Source organism: Pocillopora verrucosa, chromosome 10 (genome assembly GCF_036669915.1).
Source record: "Pocillopora verrucosa isolate sample1 chromosome 10, ASM3666991v2, whole genome shotgun sequence".
Lineage (NCBI taxonomy): Eukaryota > Metazoa > Cnidaria > Anthozoa > Scleractinia > Pocilloporidae > Pocillopora > Pocillopora verrucosa.
The window spans coordinates 9,692,026-9,707,457 of NC_089321.1; the positions used below are offsets into that span (position 1 = coordinate 9,692,026).

At 36.7% G+C, this 15,432-nt stretch overlaps 2 protein-coding genes across 3 annotated transcripts; one reads left to right on the top strand and one right to left on the bottom strand.

Moving 5' to 3' along the window:
- The first annotated feature begins 36 nt into the window (after positions 1-36).
- On the top strand, positions 37-10,247 carry LOC131799190 (uncharacterized). The gene is made up of 12 exons (XM_059116890.2): positions 37-359; positions 1,509-1,569; positions 1,899-1,948; positions 2,438-2,628; positions 2,805-2,842; positions 3,427-3,457; positions 3,782-3,863; positions 6,272-6,513; positions 6,633-6,958; positions 7,485-7,731; positions 7,820-8,581; positions 8,936-10,247. Exons 1-12 carry the CDS (start codon positions 211-213, stop codon positions 9,508-9,510), a joined length of 2,754 nt encoding a protein of 917 aa, XP_058972873.2. The 5' UTR covers positions 37-210; the 3' UTR covers positions 9,511-10,247.
- Positions 9,590-15,430, bottom strand: LOC131799191 (sugar transporter SWEET1). Of its 2 annotated transcripts, XM_059116891.2 has the most exons (6): positions 15,281-15,430; positions 13,805-13,882; positions 12,092-12,215; positions 11,427-11,588; positions 10,596-10,715; positions 9,590-10,246 (listed from the first exon to the last, which is right to left on the bottom strand). In XM_059116891.2, the coding sequence occupies exons 1-6, from the start codon at positions 15,355-15,357 to the stop codon at positions 10,124-10,126; spliced, it is 684 nt and encodes a 227-aa protein (XP_058972874.2). In that variant the 5' UTR covers positions 15,358-15,430; the 3' UTR covers positions 9,590-10,123. The 2 variants fall into 2 exon arrangements, with proteins under 2 accessions (XP_058972874.2, XP_058972876.2); XM_059116893.2 differs by lacking the exon at positions 13,805-13,882 and having other exon boundaries at positions 15,281-15,411.
- Between the last annotated feature and the right edge of the window lie 2 nt (positions 15,431-15,432).

Sequence of the window (15,432 nt, forward strand, 5' to 3'; positions counted from 1 at the left end):
TTCCCTTATCGTTTTGGTAGCTTTACCAGACAAAAGGGTCACAGCCATGTATATTTTTGTCAAAATACGCGCATTTTTAATCTAGTGAAATAAAACGAGCGAATTCAACAAAGTTAACGACAAAGGCAGTTTGAGCCCCTTGCGGTCCTTTTCGTGTAAGGTCCACCCCGAGGGTGTCCGAACACGCTAGTGCACGGAAAAGTAGCCATCATGGCGAATGCATCAGGAGGGTCCATTGATTTGGCCTCTTTGATGAGGACAAATAAAGTGGAGGCGCTTCACGCTACTGCCAGTTGTGGACCTACGAGATTTCTTGTGTGGACACGGCTACCTGAAGACAGTTCTACCTGGATTTTGAAGTACGTTTCGCTGTTTATTCTGCGATTTATCTTTTATGCGCAATTTAGCTAGGAGAACTTAGTGATAGACAAAATTTCTTTTTTTTATCACTAGGCTGGATTGATTTATAAAATTCCATGTTTGTCAAGTGTAAAGTAGTAATGTTATGCATCCATAGATTATTTCGTTTGCAAAATCCTAGACGCTGAGGAGGAAAAACGTTCATTTTCGATTTTATTTTAATCTTCCGTAAGCAAAGAACTCCAAGACACTCTAGTCCTGATCTGCCGGATTCGTGCCAAAATTTCAAATTTCACTTTCCTGGAGGTTTAGAATCTGGGATAAAAATTTGATCCCATTTTCCCCTTTAAACTGCATGCAGATGTATGGGATTGGAAAGTAAAAATTGTGAGATTTTATCGTCATTTTTATTTGATCATCATCATCATCAACATTATTGTCATATGCATCTTTATCTTAACCAGAATTTAGAGGGCAGAGGGAAGAATTGAGGTTAAAAAAAATTCATGTTTCGTCGTCTTTGCCATCAACGCCATCACTATTATCATTTCACCATTATCATTATTATCATTTTTCACTGCACCTTTGCATAGATGGGCGCGGGCTTTGCTCCATGATCACATCCTACCAAATGTATCTAGCTAGGAGATGATATTACAGACTAGAACATCCAAAATATTAATTAAATATTTTTTTTAATGAAATTACCATCCATGATGCAATTATGCTCCTCTGCGAGGTGTTTTGTTTTTGCACCATGTAATGACAAACTGCATGATTTCAATTCTTTTGGGCTGATAAGGAGATTATAATTAGATGGTGCATGACTGTATTGATAAAGCAATGAAATATCAGAGAAAAACCTGATTAACCCTTTAACTCCCATGAGTGACCAAGACAGAATTTCTCCTTACTATATCTATAAAATATCATGCAGACAAGTGATGGGAATAAAGAAAAATATAAATTATAGGATTACTAATTGATCTGATGCCAAATTCTCTAAACTAACATAATGAGAATTGTTTGGCAGACAGTAAGGAGAATTGCTAATGAGATCTTGGGAGTTAAAGGGTTAAATACTTTTTAGTTGTTTGAAAGAGTACATAATAACAGCTGTTATTGTTGTTGTTTTTATGTTTACTTAGTGCTACTGATGGCGTCAATGTCTGGCACTCACAACTGGACTTAGAGCAACTGGATTCTCATGTAAGGGTCATATAAGAGCACTGTAAAGAGTTTAAAAGCTGATGCTTTGAGGGTTAGCCCTTTGTGAATCGCTCTAATGAAGGGCTTATGCTGGAAACATCAGCTTTTGAACTCTTTGCAGTGGCCAATTTATTGCATCCACCATGTTGAGTTCAAAGTCTGCCTAGTTTCTAAGCCTTGCACTTGGAGAGATGTGTCTTCTTTAGCAGATTTTTTAAAAAATTTACAATAAAACAATTCAAATTTGGTTCAGCAGATAACTCAGACCTTGGTTTTTGTTATTCGTGATATCAGTCTCAACCTCATCTAATAATTCATAATGTTTGCAGAGAGAGCTGGCAGAAATTGACAAATATGAAGCCTACTTTTCAATGTTCAGGTAATATGTCCTTTTTCCTTTTGCAAATAAATGGAAATTTGTAAAATTACATTATTCATTTGCTTCTTATCACATATTGTACCCCTTTCAAATAGTTCTGCTTAACCCTGCTGTGAGCAAATGGCAGTTTTAATATATACTGCAGAGGGATACAGTGTAGGTAAAGGTGAGCAGGTTAGGCCACTCCTCTAGTCCAGAGATATACTAGTACATTAAATCTGTTAAGAGGCCTTTGCCTTTATGGTTTTCCCATCTAGAGACTGAAAAAAAAAGGTTTAATCTCCAATCACCCCTCAAAGAAACACATTTCAGATTCAGGAGAGAACCTTGATAGAATGATGGAGAGTAACTGGCATGAAATCCAGGGGAAGAGCAGTACTGTTATTCTGATTGCTTCAGGAGAGCTGGGGCTCTCTGTTCCAGATTGATATGTTGGTTTTTAACTATTTTGACAACTGATGAATGATGTTGCTTTTTTTGTAATACCAGGTCTGGCTTTCAAAATAGCTCCATATCTTTGGCACAGTTACCTAACAAAGTAATTCTAACAGTTGGCGAGGGTATTCCATCTCTGAGCTATGATCTCAGCGAGGCAAAGGCAATTGAAAAGAAGACAGAGTTGCAACTAATTCTCTTCAAATTAGCTGATAAAGTAGCTGAACTGACTCAAGAATTAAAAGGTAAATGAATTTATTACTAAATGAGGCACAGCTTATGCATAATTGACTTAAGAGGATTTGGAATGCTACAGAACTGAAAAAAGTAATTCCTAATTCTTTTTTCATAACATATCTATGAGTATCATTCATTATATTTAATCATTCTGATACATTTAATATAATTTTTTTTTTTTTAGTATCTTCTGATTCACTGGAAAGACTAAAGACTCAAAAGGTATTCATCTATATCTTCTCCTTCCTGCCAGAGATATTGCACTAATCTCCGGGTTCATACTGTAAGTTGTGGAACCTCACCTTTTACCCTCTGGGCAGGGTCGTTCAAAGATGGGTCAGGATAACCCAGGGATAGTGTGAAATTTGATTTCAAATCTGAAAGCTTTAGAAGAAAATTCAGTTGAATTATTTTTATCTACAATTTGATAATTTTCCCTATTCCTAAAAGAATAGGGAAAATTATCCCCAAAAGGCTCTTAAATAGAGAAGTAAAGAAACCAAGTTTAAAATTTAACCTTTGGTAATTACTAATTGGCCTTCAAACAACTGAGCCTGATTCATTGCCCATATGTGCTTTGCACTTGGGCCTTGAATCCGAGCAGAAAAACCTGGTCTCTAACGTACACTATGACCTCGAACTCAGTTAGTTAGAGGTTTTGGTGGATTGGAAAATATTTGGCCCATGATATACAGACTGTGTGCAGCAAGGAACAAGCCAGACATATACCCACCCTCCCCTCCCACTCAGTTGATGGGTACGTGTTATTAACCAGACTAATCTCCTTTTTATTTTTCTTAACATAGTATGGGGCTCCTGGTGAATTATCAACATTTGGTAAGTATGGTATTAACTCTATATTTACCCTTTAACCCCTAAGAGTGACTGAAATCTAATTTCTCCTTACCATATCACCCTGAATCAAACATTAGGGTCAGGAGAATAAAGGAAATGATCACGTGCGAAAAAGCTCTTGATTGCTAGACAAATTCTCCATGTCAGCATCCTATGAAATGTTTAGAGAACAGTATAGAGGATTTACATACTTATGTTAAGGTGTATAGGGTTAGGAAGCATGGTGGTAAAAGCATTCATTTAAAAAAAAAGACACACTTTCCTGAATTACCAGTTAGTTATTCATTTTATTATTAACACCTTTAGATATTCCTGCTAAAAAGACAACCCAAGCAGTCCCAGTTAAGAGAAAACAAGGTCGCAGTCTTATTAACCCAGGAAGCAGAAAGTAAGTATTATATAGAACTATTTTTATTAATAACATTATGTAGATAATTGATTATTAATCTGCAAATTAAAAGTTGTGACTCGAAAAACCCTTTTTGTTGGAGGGGCTGCTTGGAAAAAAGCCCTCATGGAGCTCTGATGGACTGTTAGATTCTCGTTCTAATTCGTCTTAAAATTCCTTGTGAAACACAATTTGGAGAACTTGATGTGGCATCAAAAGTCATTTGTTGTAGTCCTTACTCACTGCACATTTATTTATTATTTAAGAAAGGCAATTGTATTGATCAGTTACTATGTTTCTCTACTCTTTTCTTGGTCAAGGGCCAAGGAAAATGTTGAACTGTTTGCCCTTTAACCCCTGAGCGTGACTGGTGCCCAGTTTCTCTTTACATTCACTACTGAATCAAACACTGAAGTTATGAGAGTGCTGGAAATAACCACCCACTAAAGAAGCTCTCCATTGTTCAAAAAATTCTACTTTTCATTACCGTATGAAATGTATAGAGAGGGGTATAGAGAATACATATAATTATATATAAATGTTGGGGTAGAGTCTACCTTGGCATAAAGTGCTGAATGCTGTGGTAGCAGAGCTGAGTATATATAAGTGAAAGAATCAAAGAGGATGCATCAATTCTCTGTTACTCTGAGTTTCACGCCTAAGCGCTCGTCAGACAGCGTTCAGGTGGAAAGTTCTGTCTGACAAGCACTTAGGCGCGAAACTCAGAGTAACAGAGAATCGATGCATCCTCTTTGATTCTTTCACTTATTATACATATATATTGGGGCTTAAGGGTTAAGATAGAAGACAAGAAGAGAACACCTGTTTCCTTGTAATTTTTAATCCCTAATATATGGCAGTTAAAGTTTGGTATAATTATACTTTTTGGTCAACACAACTTTTTATTTGTTGAGCAAAAAAAAAATTAAACAAGGAATACCTCTAACTCTATCTGAATGACATGCTAGTCTATAGTGTGTGGTTATTTTTTACCCCAAAAAATTTTAAAAAATTAATAAAATAAAAGTGGCCAAGAAATTTTGGTAAATGAACACTTGCAGGTTGTGCATGAAAATTTTGGAAAAGCAAACCATTAATCTTTATAAGAAAGAGAGCTGAATTAGTTTTTTCTCTTTCCTTTCTTCTACAGATTAAAACCAGCTAAAGGAGTACAGTTTGATTAGATGCAAAATTCAATTCCACTTAAATCATTTCACAATTTAGTTTTTTCCTCTTACTAGTTAGATTTTTTGAAAGCCAAAATTTTTCAGAAATTAGAGTCCATTTATTGTCTCTTACTGCAATCAATATGTACAGTAACATTTGTTTGTGAGAAATTAAAAACATTGTTTTGTACTGCCTTGACACAACTATTTCCAGAGTAGGAATCAATGTGCATTAGGTATAAATGGCACAAAAAATAAAGAAATGAAAGTGAGCTGTCTTCAAATCATTACTAGTTGTATACTTTTGGATGCTTCAATTACTTTGTTTTGCTAAAGTAATGGAATTCATAACTGTTGTTTGTCTTCAATTTTTTGAGTCGTTTTTCTCCCAAAGGTGCTAGTCTAATACTGTCTTGTTACAATTTGATTTTGCTTTCAAGCCAACAAGTTCTTACAACTAAAAAAGGGATAATATAATGAGGAAATTGTCTTGATCTAACTTCAAATTATCATGGTTCATGACAAATATTTATTTTGTTATCTGTCTGTGATTATGTAAACAATGATGGCATGTATTTTTGTGTCCACTGTGCAAGTGTAAGAGCCGTAGAAGGGGCCTTAAGCCAACTACCTCACCTGCAAGACTAAACCTTCCCAAAAATAGAATTACAGTTGATTCCTGCCACTAAAAGACAAAAATGAGTCCAGGACAGACACTTTGTGCTCAAAGTTTTTTGTCGTAGAGACTGACTTTATTATGCTTATGTTACTTGAGAGGAAGGAAGAGAAAGCCATGTGTTGAATTTAACCCTGTACACCCCAACAGTACCACCAATATTCATATTCTCCAAACTCTTCTTCCCACATTTCCTATTTTACTGACAAGGAGAATTTGTTCAACAATCAAGAGCTTCTCATATTGGTGATCATTTCCTTTATTCCTGTAGCCTTAATATGTGATTCAGGGGTGATACTGTAAGGAGAATTTAGATGCTAGTCGCTCCAGGGGGTTAAAAGGGTAAGGCAGAGTATTTCTGTGATCATTGAATTTGAAGGGGGATGAACAACAGATTGAATTGTTACTGCGAATGAATGATCCCCTTTGCAGATGTTGGTTGGTCTTAACATACAAGTTAATGTGATGAGAGTGGTCAAATGACATCTGCAAAGGAAATTGTGTACAGCTTTGTCAGATAAACTTGCTATAATGAGAATTCATGTGCTGTTCTGCTACTTTTCCAGAGAAGCTGTGGTGGAAGCTGCTGATGGTCATAATACAGAACAAAATGTACACATATCGGTTCTGGGGAATGATCAGACATTAGACATCTACAAATGCATAGATCCAGCATGTGAACATTTCTGCACCAAGACAAACAAGAGATACCATTGCCCTTTGTGCAACAATAAGCCACAGAAACCAGGCCGCATGCGCAGGCATTTTGAAAAGATGCATTCGGGAAAGCAGATTGTTCTGCATGAAGGTGAGAGTAAGTCGTTAACCCTCAACTCATTGTAGTTTGTGGAGAGCATAATTTGACAGGAATATACCGGTAACTAAGTATAACCAAACAAATGATCAATTCTGTGTTGATTTTATCAGGACACCAAATGCTCCGCTGCAAGTTAAGATGTACCAAAGCTAATGGCCGCATAACTGACAATTCACACTACCATTGCTGTCTTTGTGGAAGAGTTCTTGTAAGAAAAGTGCACCTTTACTGCCATCTCCAAGCTCATTCGGTTGGCAGCATGCGTGAAATTGATGAGCTATTAGATGCAAAAGATGATACAGAAGAAGGGCCCATGGAAGATGCAGAAATGGATGAAGATGATGATGAGAACCATACGGCTTTAGATACTTCACAGATCACAACACTGGAAGGTTCAGAACAAGACAGTGTTGTTGCATTATCTGACGGCACACAGGTAGAATGAGTTATCTGCATTTTTCTTCTATAATAATGCCTTTCTCTGAACCTGAGAATGCTTTCTGTTTTTGCGCTTTAATGCTCGAACAGATTGCTTGAGGGATAGAAAAAATAAAATTGAGGCTGCATTGTTAAAGGCAGGTGGCCTGATTGCTGAGCAAGTTTCTTCGAGCAAGGAGTGGTTGCTTGTGAAGTTAAAATTGTTAAGCACCTTGAATGCATCCTATCAGTGATATAGTAATAATGCATTTTTCTTCTATGATAATGCCTTTCTCTGAACCTGAGAATGCTTTCTGTTATTGCGCTTTAATGCTCGAACAGATTGCTTGAGGGATAGAAAAAATAAAATTGAGGCTGCATTGTTAAAGGCAGGTGGCCTGATTGCTGAGCAAGTTTCTTCGAGCAAGGAGTGGTTGCTTGTGAAGTTAAAATTGTTAAGCACCTTGAATGCATCCTATCAGTGATATAGTAATAATGCAGGTTTTACATGTGTGTACCACTAACAGTATTTTCTTTCTTTCAAGGTTGTCTTTGTGCAGTCCATTCAGGACAGTGAAACTTTGACAGTTGTTCCACTTGATGAGCCATCTGACACCTTACAACTTACTCAGTCTGTTGCCCAGTCAGATGTCACAACTGTAGTGTCCACTGCTGCTGATTTAAGCACAAGCCTTCAGGTGTTAACTTCAGTGTCCTCTGGTCTTGGCAATGAACAGCTGCAACTGCCACAGGAGCTGACAGTGAAACAAGTAAACGCTATGCTCAGCCAAGGTAAAATATTTACAGAAAATCTTTTTTGTCTGCTAGCCAGATCATCTCTTAAAACTGTTTAACCTTAACAGCATATAACTTTTTTCAGGTGAGGAAACTAATCAAGATGCTTCAATTACAACAGAAAGCTCCCAAGGCAATCTTCATAATATTAGTGGGGTAAACACAGACATGTCAGCATATGCTGATCAACCAACAGGGGACATTGACATGGAGCAGAGCACAGAAACAGAGCCTGGCCTGCAAAAACAGTCTGATGAGGAAGCAGTGGAATTTGAACAGTGTCTGCAGGTTACTGATGTCCAGATGTCTCAGGAGAGCTCTGCCACAGGGGTTTCTGGAATGGAACAAAATAATCTTCAACTTTCTCCAGTTGAGTCTTCTTCTGCTTCAGGGCAATTAATTACATGTACTACCACTCCTGGCAATGTGGTGCAGACTTCAACCTCACAGTCCATAGCAGATCAAGGTTCTTCAAAACTCCTCATGATTAACCCAATGAATAAATCATTGTTTACGGATGATAGTGCTAGTGCATCCCAAAATGATCAGAGAGGAAAAACTGCTCGGCAGGACACTCTTGTGTTGGTTGATGCTACAACAGCACCCAAAGGAGATGATCATGTGTTCAAGGTTCTGCTAAATAACCTTTCTCCTGCTACCAGTTGTTTTTGTCATCCATCTGTTTTAAACGAAAAAAATAATTTAGATATCAGGAGATGTAAGAACACTTACTGTGACTGCAGGTTGTACCATTGTCCTTTGTGCACTTGTTTGCCAAACAAACCAGGGAGAATAAGGGAACACTTTAAAAAAATCCATGCCCAGGATCTCATTGTGAGATACCAAGGTGAGAAAAGTGTTAAAAAATTATAATTTTTTTTCAGTGTACCAAAAACTTGATATTATAATATTCTCTTCTCATTTACTTTCAGTAGCTGCTAAATGCAAGGTTGTAGCCATGGGTATCTTGGGGTTTTCTCTTTCCAGCCAGCCTCCAAATAGAATATGGCTCCCATGGTTTACAAATCACTATTACCCAGTTGTAAGCCTCATTCCAGACATCTGTCAATATAGCGTCGATCATTAGACAGAAAGAAAAGAAGTTTTGGAAGGTTAAGTTGGAGAGAACACAAACCCAGCAACATTACTCAGGACTGTTGCAAAATAATTGTATACAACCTTCTCTCTGTTTATTTCACAGGTTATCAAATGCTACGATGCAAACTTGGCTGTTCCCGTCCAAGTGGGACCAAAGTGTTTAATTCACACTATCATTGTTGCATTTGTGGTGCAATCTGTATAAGGAAGTCAGGGGTTTATGAGCACATGAGGGTAAACCATGCCATGCAGCCAATTAACAAAGACACTATGTCACAGCAAACCCAGAGAGCAAAGTGTGAAACCATGTCAGCAAAACCAGTGGTTGTTCAAGTTCCCCCAGTTTCAACTGGACCTGCAGGACCTGGGACCCAATTAATTCAAACCACCCAACCCCAGACTCCATCAAGCCAGGGCATGTTCACAGGGACTGGGATCAGTCCACAAACAGTTACTGTTCAGATACCTCAGCAAGGTTATGTGGACGGACAAGCACAGGCACAAGTGCAGGGGCAACAGCAAGTCGTGATATTGATGCCACAGCAGGTCAATCCAAACCAAGTGCAATCGCCTTCAGTCCCTGCACAGCAGCCTATTGTTATAGTTATGCCACAGGCAGGAGGGGGTCAGGTCACCCAGCCTATTGTTGTACCTGTCCCTCAGCCTCCCAGCACTTGAATTCAAAAAGAAATTCCCATAGTGCTTCATGTTTTCAGTTGTAGCTATTAACTTAAGACAAAACTACACACCACAGATGTATTTGACATTGTTTCGTTGTTTTTCTTATTAGTTAAATATATCATAAGTAATATATCATAAGTAATATATCAAGTTGCCATGGGTCTGTTCAGAAAAAAGATCACAGATGACATCAAAATTTGGTAAGAACCAAAAAGTGGCACCATATATATCTATTACTGAACAGACTCATGACAACATATTTGTTTCACTTAATAAAAAAAGCAAAATGTCGTTACTGCGACGATAGCTATGCGTCTTTCCTCTTACAGATCATAAGTAAGAACCAATCAAAATTCATGCATTCATCACCATATTATTTAATAATAACTAAATCATGCTTCAAGAAGTAAGCAGTAACACTAACAAAATGTTTCAGCAACATAACTTTATTTTTTTTTCTTTTCACTAAATTTAATTAAGGGTTCTTTTTTTAAACAAGAGGCTGAAATTAATATATTTAATTTGTAGGGTTTTTCACTTAAAATATAATTTTAATAAATTATTTGGATATTTTTCTTCTATATTTGTATCTTTATATCTTTAATCCAGGTCAAACTTGTCTAGCAGGTTTTGAACTCATGTTGTATGTTATTGTCCTCTGTGAAGTGCTTGGATAGAAAACAAAAAGGAGCAATTGTAATGAGCCCAACATAACACCTGTACCATTGGGCACCTGAAAAAGAACAACAACAAAAAAAGAGAATTGATATTAATCTGATGATTTGTCACCGTTGGGTATCATTGATGGTTAGAATTACAGTTTCACAGTTTAGGAGGAAACTTTTTCTAGAATCATAGTGTTCTGTTCTTGCTTAAGACACTGTTCTCTTACAATGTGTGTCAACACCCTGGAGTATTAAATGTATGCCCTATACCAAAATAAGTAGAGCTTTCTTCCTTACTAGATACCATACTGGGAGAACATTGCATCGTACCTTGCCTTGAATTCACCATTGTCAATTTTTTTTTCCACACTGGGAATTAAGATGGAGGACTGTGCTGAGTAATGACAATTCACTTACCAAAATAAAATTATCTTGGACAAGTTGTCCATATATTGCCCAAAGAAGAGCCACAACAAAGTTTCCTAGACACATGGAAAATGTCATAAATTCTGTACTCTTGTGTCTAATCACATTAGCCTGAAAAAATGAAGGTTAACACAGAATTAAGATACACATTATACTAGTCCAAGAACACAAGACAGTGACCTGGCTACTTCTCAAACCTGGACCTCAAGATGAAGTCCAGCAGGTTCTCCATCAGCCACTGTGTCTCAACTGCAGGAGGTAAACCAGTGAGCTATTTACAAGTATTGTCCGGGAGTTCAACCTAGGATTACAGAGAAACCACTCTACTTTATGGTGAGAAATAAGGCTGTAATTCAGAGCCTCACAACTACTAGTCCTAGACTTTCAACACTCCCCCATACTGTGACTGAAGAATATTAGTAACAAATTAACACACTGGAGTGTAAGTTGTACTTTTTTTGCCTAACTTTTTCTAACAAATCAGGGGTGGGGCTTATCTGTGAGAACAAAATAAATAGACACTATTCAATGAAAAACTGTAGGTCTATTAAGCGTGCTAACAAAGGCCTTATGAAGATATACATGAATAGGAATTGATCATTAGTTTAATTTGCAAGCTTGATGGCTCCAAAAAGAGCCATTTTTGTTCATAAGCATAAGCTTATATTTCTTGCTATTGAGTGGTCTTAGACCTGCCTTAAGAGCTAACACAGAACTAAAAAAAACCCAGTATGGTTGTCCAGGATGAATAGATGCTTGGGGGTGCAGCTTAAATGCATGTTATATGGTATAAGTTCATATGAGAAGTATGTTAGTTCTTACCACAGAAGCCAGAGGTGAGCCATATACTGCTACAGTGAAACCACTCGCAATGAATCCAAGATGGAAGACAGCTGTATCAAAGTCAGCAGTGTAGTACTTAACATAAGTCAATAGTGAACATACTCCAAAAAATGAATACATTAATCTCTGAATTAGCAGCTTCTGTGAAAAAAATTGGGAAGCGGAAATAAAGTATAAATAATTTGTAATGCTTTAGAATAATCTTCATCAACCACAGTAACAATAAAAAATATTTCAACTGCCATTTAAATATATAGATATGGACTTTCTTGACTCAATATCTTACAAGTGAGTACAGCAAATAAGTGAGGTATTGCATTGAACACCATAAGAGAAAATCTACGTCTACAAACAACCATGCATTATTCTGTTTATCATATAAACACCATAGGCCTTTACACATCAAAACAGGCTGGTGGCATACATTATTGTTCTAGATTTTCATTCTTAGCCATGAGAAATGTCATTACTAAAGCCAAAAGTCACTTTTGTTTCTTCTTTTCCTGTTTTGGCTTCCAATTCAGCTTTAAGCAAATTTTGAATACCATGGTCTGTGAGTGATACAAAAAAATTTTTTCTTGATTTTTCCATATCAAGAATATATTTTACCATCCTTTGCATTCTGTTTACAATCATCTACTTACCTTATCTCTTGTATTAATATAATAAAATAGTAGATATGCAGACTGTGTAATCATTCCTAGTATTCCTATGGTGTAAATAGGGGTGTCATCTACTAGGATGCCATACTTTGTCCAAAGAATGGAACTGAAGTTGAAACAAAATGTAAAACAATGTGAATTGATAAAATCATCATGTTAATTTTTCCAATTTTTTTATACAAGTCAAGAGGTGCATGCCACATGCAAGGGTTTCATATAAGTCTAATTACAACAAAGGGGAGCATCTAGATTTGGGACATCTAGATTTGGGACATATAGATTTGGCACATCTAGATTTGGGACATATAGATTTGGCACATCTAGATTTGGGACATCTAGATTTGGCACATCTAGATTTGGGACATATAGATTTGGGCATCTAGATTTGGGACATATAGATTTGGCACATCTAGATTTGGGACATATAGATTTGGCACATCTAGATTTGGGACATCTAGATTTGGCACATCTAGATTTGAGACATATAGATTTGGGCATCTAGATTTGGGACATATAGATTTGGGCATCTAGATTTGGGACATATAGATTTGGACATCTAGATTTGGGACATATAGATTTGGGCATCTAGATTTGGGACATATAGATTTGGGCATCTAGATTTGGGACATCTAGATTTGGCACATCTAGATTTGGAACATCTAGATTTGGGACATCTAGATTTGGGACATATAGATTTGGCACATCTAGATTTGGGACATATAGATTTGGGCATCTAGATTTGGGACATAGATTTGGGCATCTAGATTTGGGACATATAGATTTGGGCATCTAGATTTGGGACATAGATTTGGGCATCTAGATTTGGGACATCTAGATTTGGCACATCTAGATTTGGCACATCTAGATTTGGGACATCTAGATTTGGGACATCTAGATTTGGCACATCTAGATTTGGGACATCTAGATTTGGCACATCTAGATTTGGGACATCTAGATTTGGGACATCTAGATTTGGCACATCTAGATTTGGCACATCTAGATTTGGCACATCTAGATTTGGGACATCTAGATTTGGCACATCTAGATTTGGGACATCTAGATTTGGTACATCTAGATTTGGGACATCTAGATTTGGCACATCTAGATTTGGCACTTGGGTATAATTAAGCAAATCTCAAAGAGTCTTGTCCCCTCTCATTGGTGGCCAAGAGGTGTTTCCTTTGGAAAAACTTCAATTACAGCCATGCATTTTCCCTAAGTTTGACAAAGCATTTAAAGTGCTTTGCTGAAGAACACAACACAACAACCTGACCAATTCTCTGACCCAGATCTCCTGACCCATACTTCAGCATGCTGACTGTGAGGCTTCTGCATCTCCCTTAACCCTTTAACCCTTAGGAGTGACCAGCTTCTAATTTCTCCATACAATATCACCCCTGAATCAAACATTAAGGTCATGAGAATCAAGGAAATGATCACCAACTTATAAAGCTCTTGATTTTTAAACAAATTCTCCTTGTCAGCACTTCAGGAAATGTATAGAGAACAGTATGGAGAATACACATACTGATGTTAGGGAGTAAAGGGTTAAAGATTTATTCTATCCATACATTTCTCATTTTAATCCTAATGGAAAGATGCACAGTGGTAAACAATCCCAGAAGCCTTGAGGAGTTAAAAGTCTAAATTAAAATAATCAGGGCCTCTCTAAACACAAATGTATTTATTACATACCTTAAACATGTTGACCAGAATGGGAAAAAAGTTATGTTCTTTGTACTGCCTTGTTGTTTTATTTTCAAACAGACTTGTCTAGAAAAAGGATGCAAAACTTGATCAATCTTCAACCCTTTAAGTCCCACTGGTGACCTAGAAAGAATTTCTCCTTACACTATCAGTACGATATCAAGCAGACAAGTAATGAGAGTAAAGAAAAATATCAATTAGGGGATTATTGGTTGATCCAATTGCAAATTCTCCAAACTAACATCACATGAATTGTATGGCAGACAGTAGGGAGAATTGCCAATGAAATCTTGGGAGTTAAAGGATTAACTGTAGCTTAATTGTACAATTTCAGGAGATTTACAAGCAATAACAAGTACGATGCATACAATATCCTATTAGTTCTAAAATTAGGCCGGTGATAACCATTCACATTTCAGAATTTTGTCATAGTTTTGATTAAAACCATTTACAAACCACTACACACAAACTGAGGGCTACATTTATTTCCTAAGGAAGGAAATTCTCAAAATAGTTCCCTAGCCTCAGCCCAAGAGTTGATTTATGAACTTAACTAACCCTGAGCTATATCTCAAGGTTTTAGATAAAGCTATAGTGCAAATAGTGACTGACCAACTAACCATCTCAGTAGAAAAACATCAGAATAAAAGGGGTAATTTTCTAAATAAAGTATGGCATTGTATCAGTGTGCAGTATTACAAAGTAGTTTGCAGTATTACAAAATAGTTTGATTTATCGGTTGGGTTGATAAAGCAAACTGGCCACCATAAAGAGTATCTGAAGCTGGCATTTCAAACATAGTTCCTTCATCATAGCAAATGGTCATTTGCTCTGACTTCTTCACTCTCTCATCATTTTCTCTGATGAAGGGCTAACACTGGAAACATCATCTTTTGAAACTCTTTACGTTGTTAAATTAACATTATCAACTAAGTTGATAAAACCAAAATCACCATGGCAAAAAAAAACATTCCAGCTTCACAACATTTTCTTTTTTTTTTTCAGCCTGCTGCGTAAAATATACTTTTTTTGTTTTTAAAACGAAGGATTGGATCTCAAAATTCGCATATTAAAAAGAAAACACGTTCAGTGAAGCGATCCGTACATTGCAGAAAGGAACAACAGGAAGCCTCAATTAAGAGAGACCTAATTTTAATTAATAATACGATCAGCCAATGGTGAGACGACAAATAATCTTTGTTACGCGAACATTACCTTTTACCTAAGAGTTGCTATGGTAAAAAATAAAGGGAGCCAACAAAAGCTCCTTTCAAAAGCAAAATAGCAACTAAGTTTCTTAATTTTTGGTCTTAAGAAGTTAATTTGAAGGAAAATGAACTGAAGAAAAGATCAAAACGCTGAACAAATGGTTAAATGAGCGGTTCCATGCGTGCCACCGATTGCAAATTTACCACGGTGTTAGAAATTTAGCCTATATTTACAGAAGGATTTTAATTTACTTACATCCCTGTTGAAAGAAGTCCAAACTGGCAAATCGTTGCTGTCCATGATATGTACTGTTTAACATCCATGGGAATCATGTAATCGGCAACATCTTTATGTAACTACGGAGGACGAACTCAGCGAAAGTACCGTTAGTTGCGTTAGGGAAACTG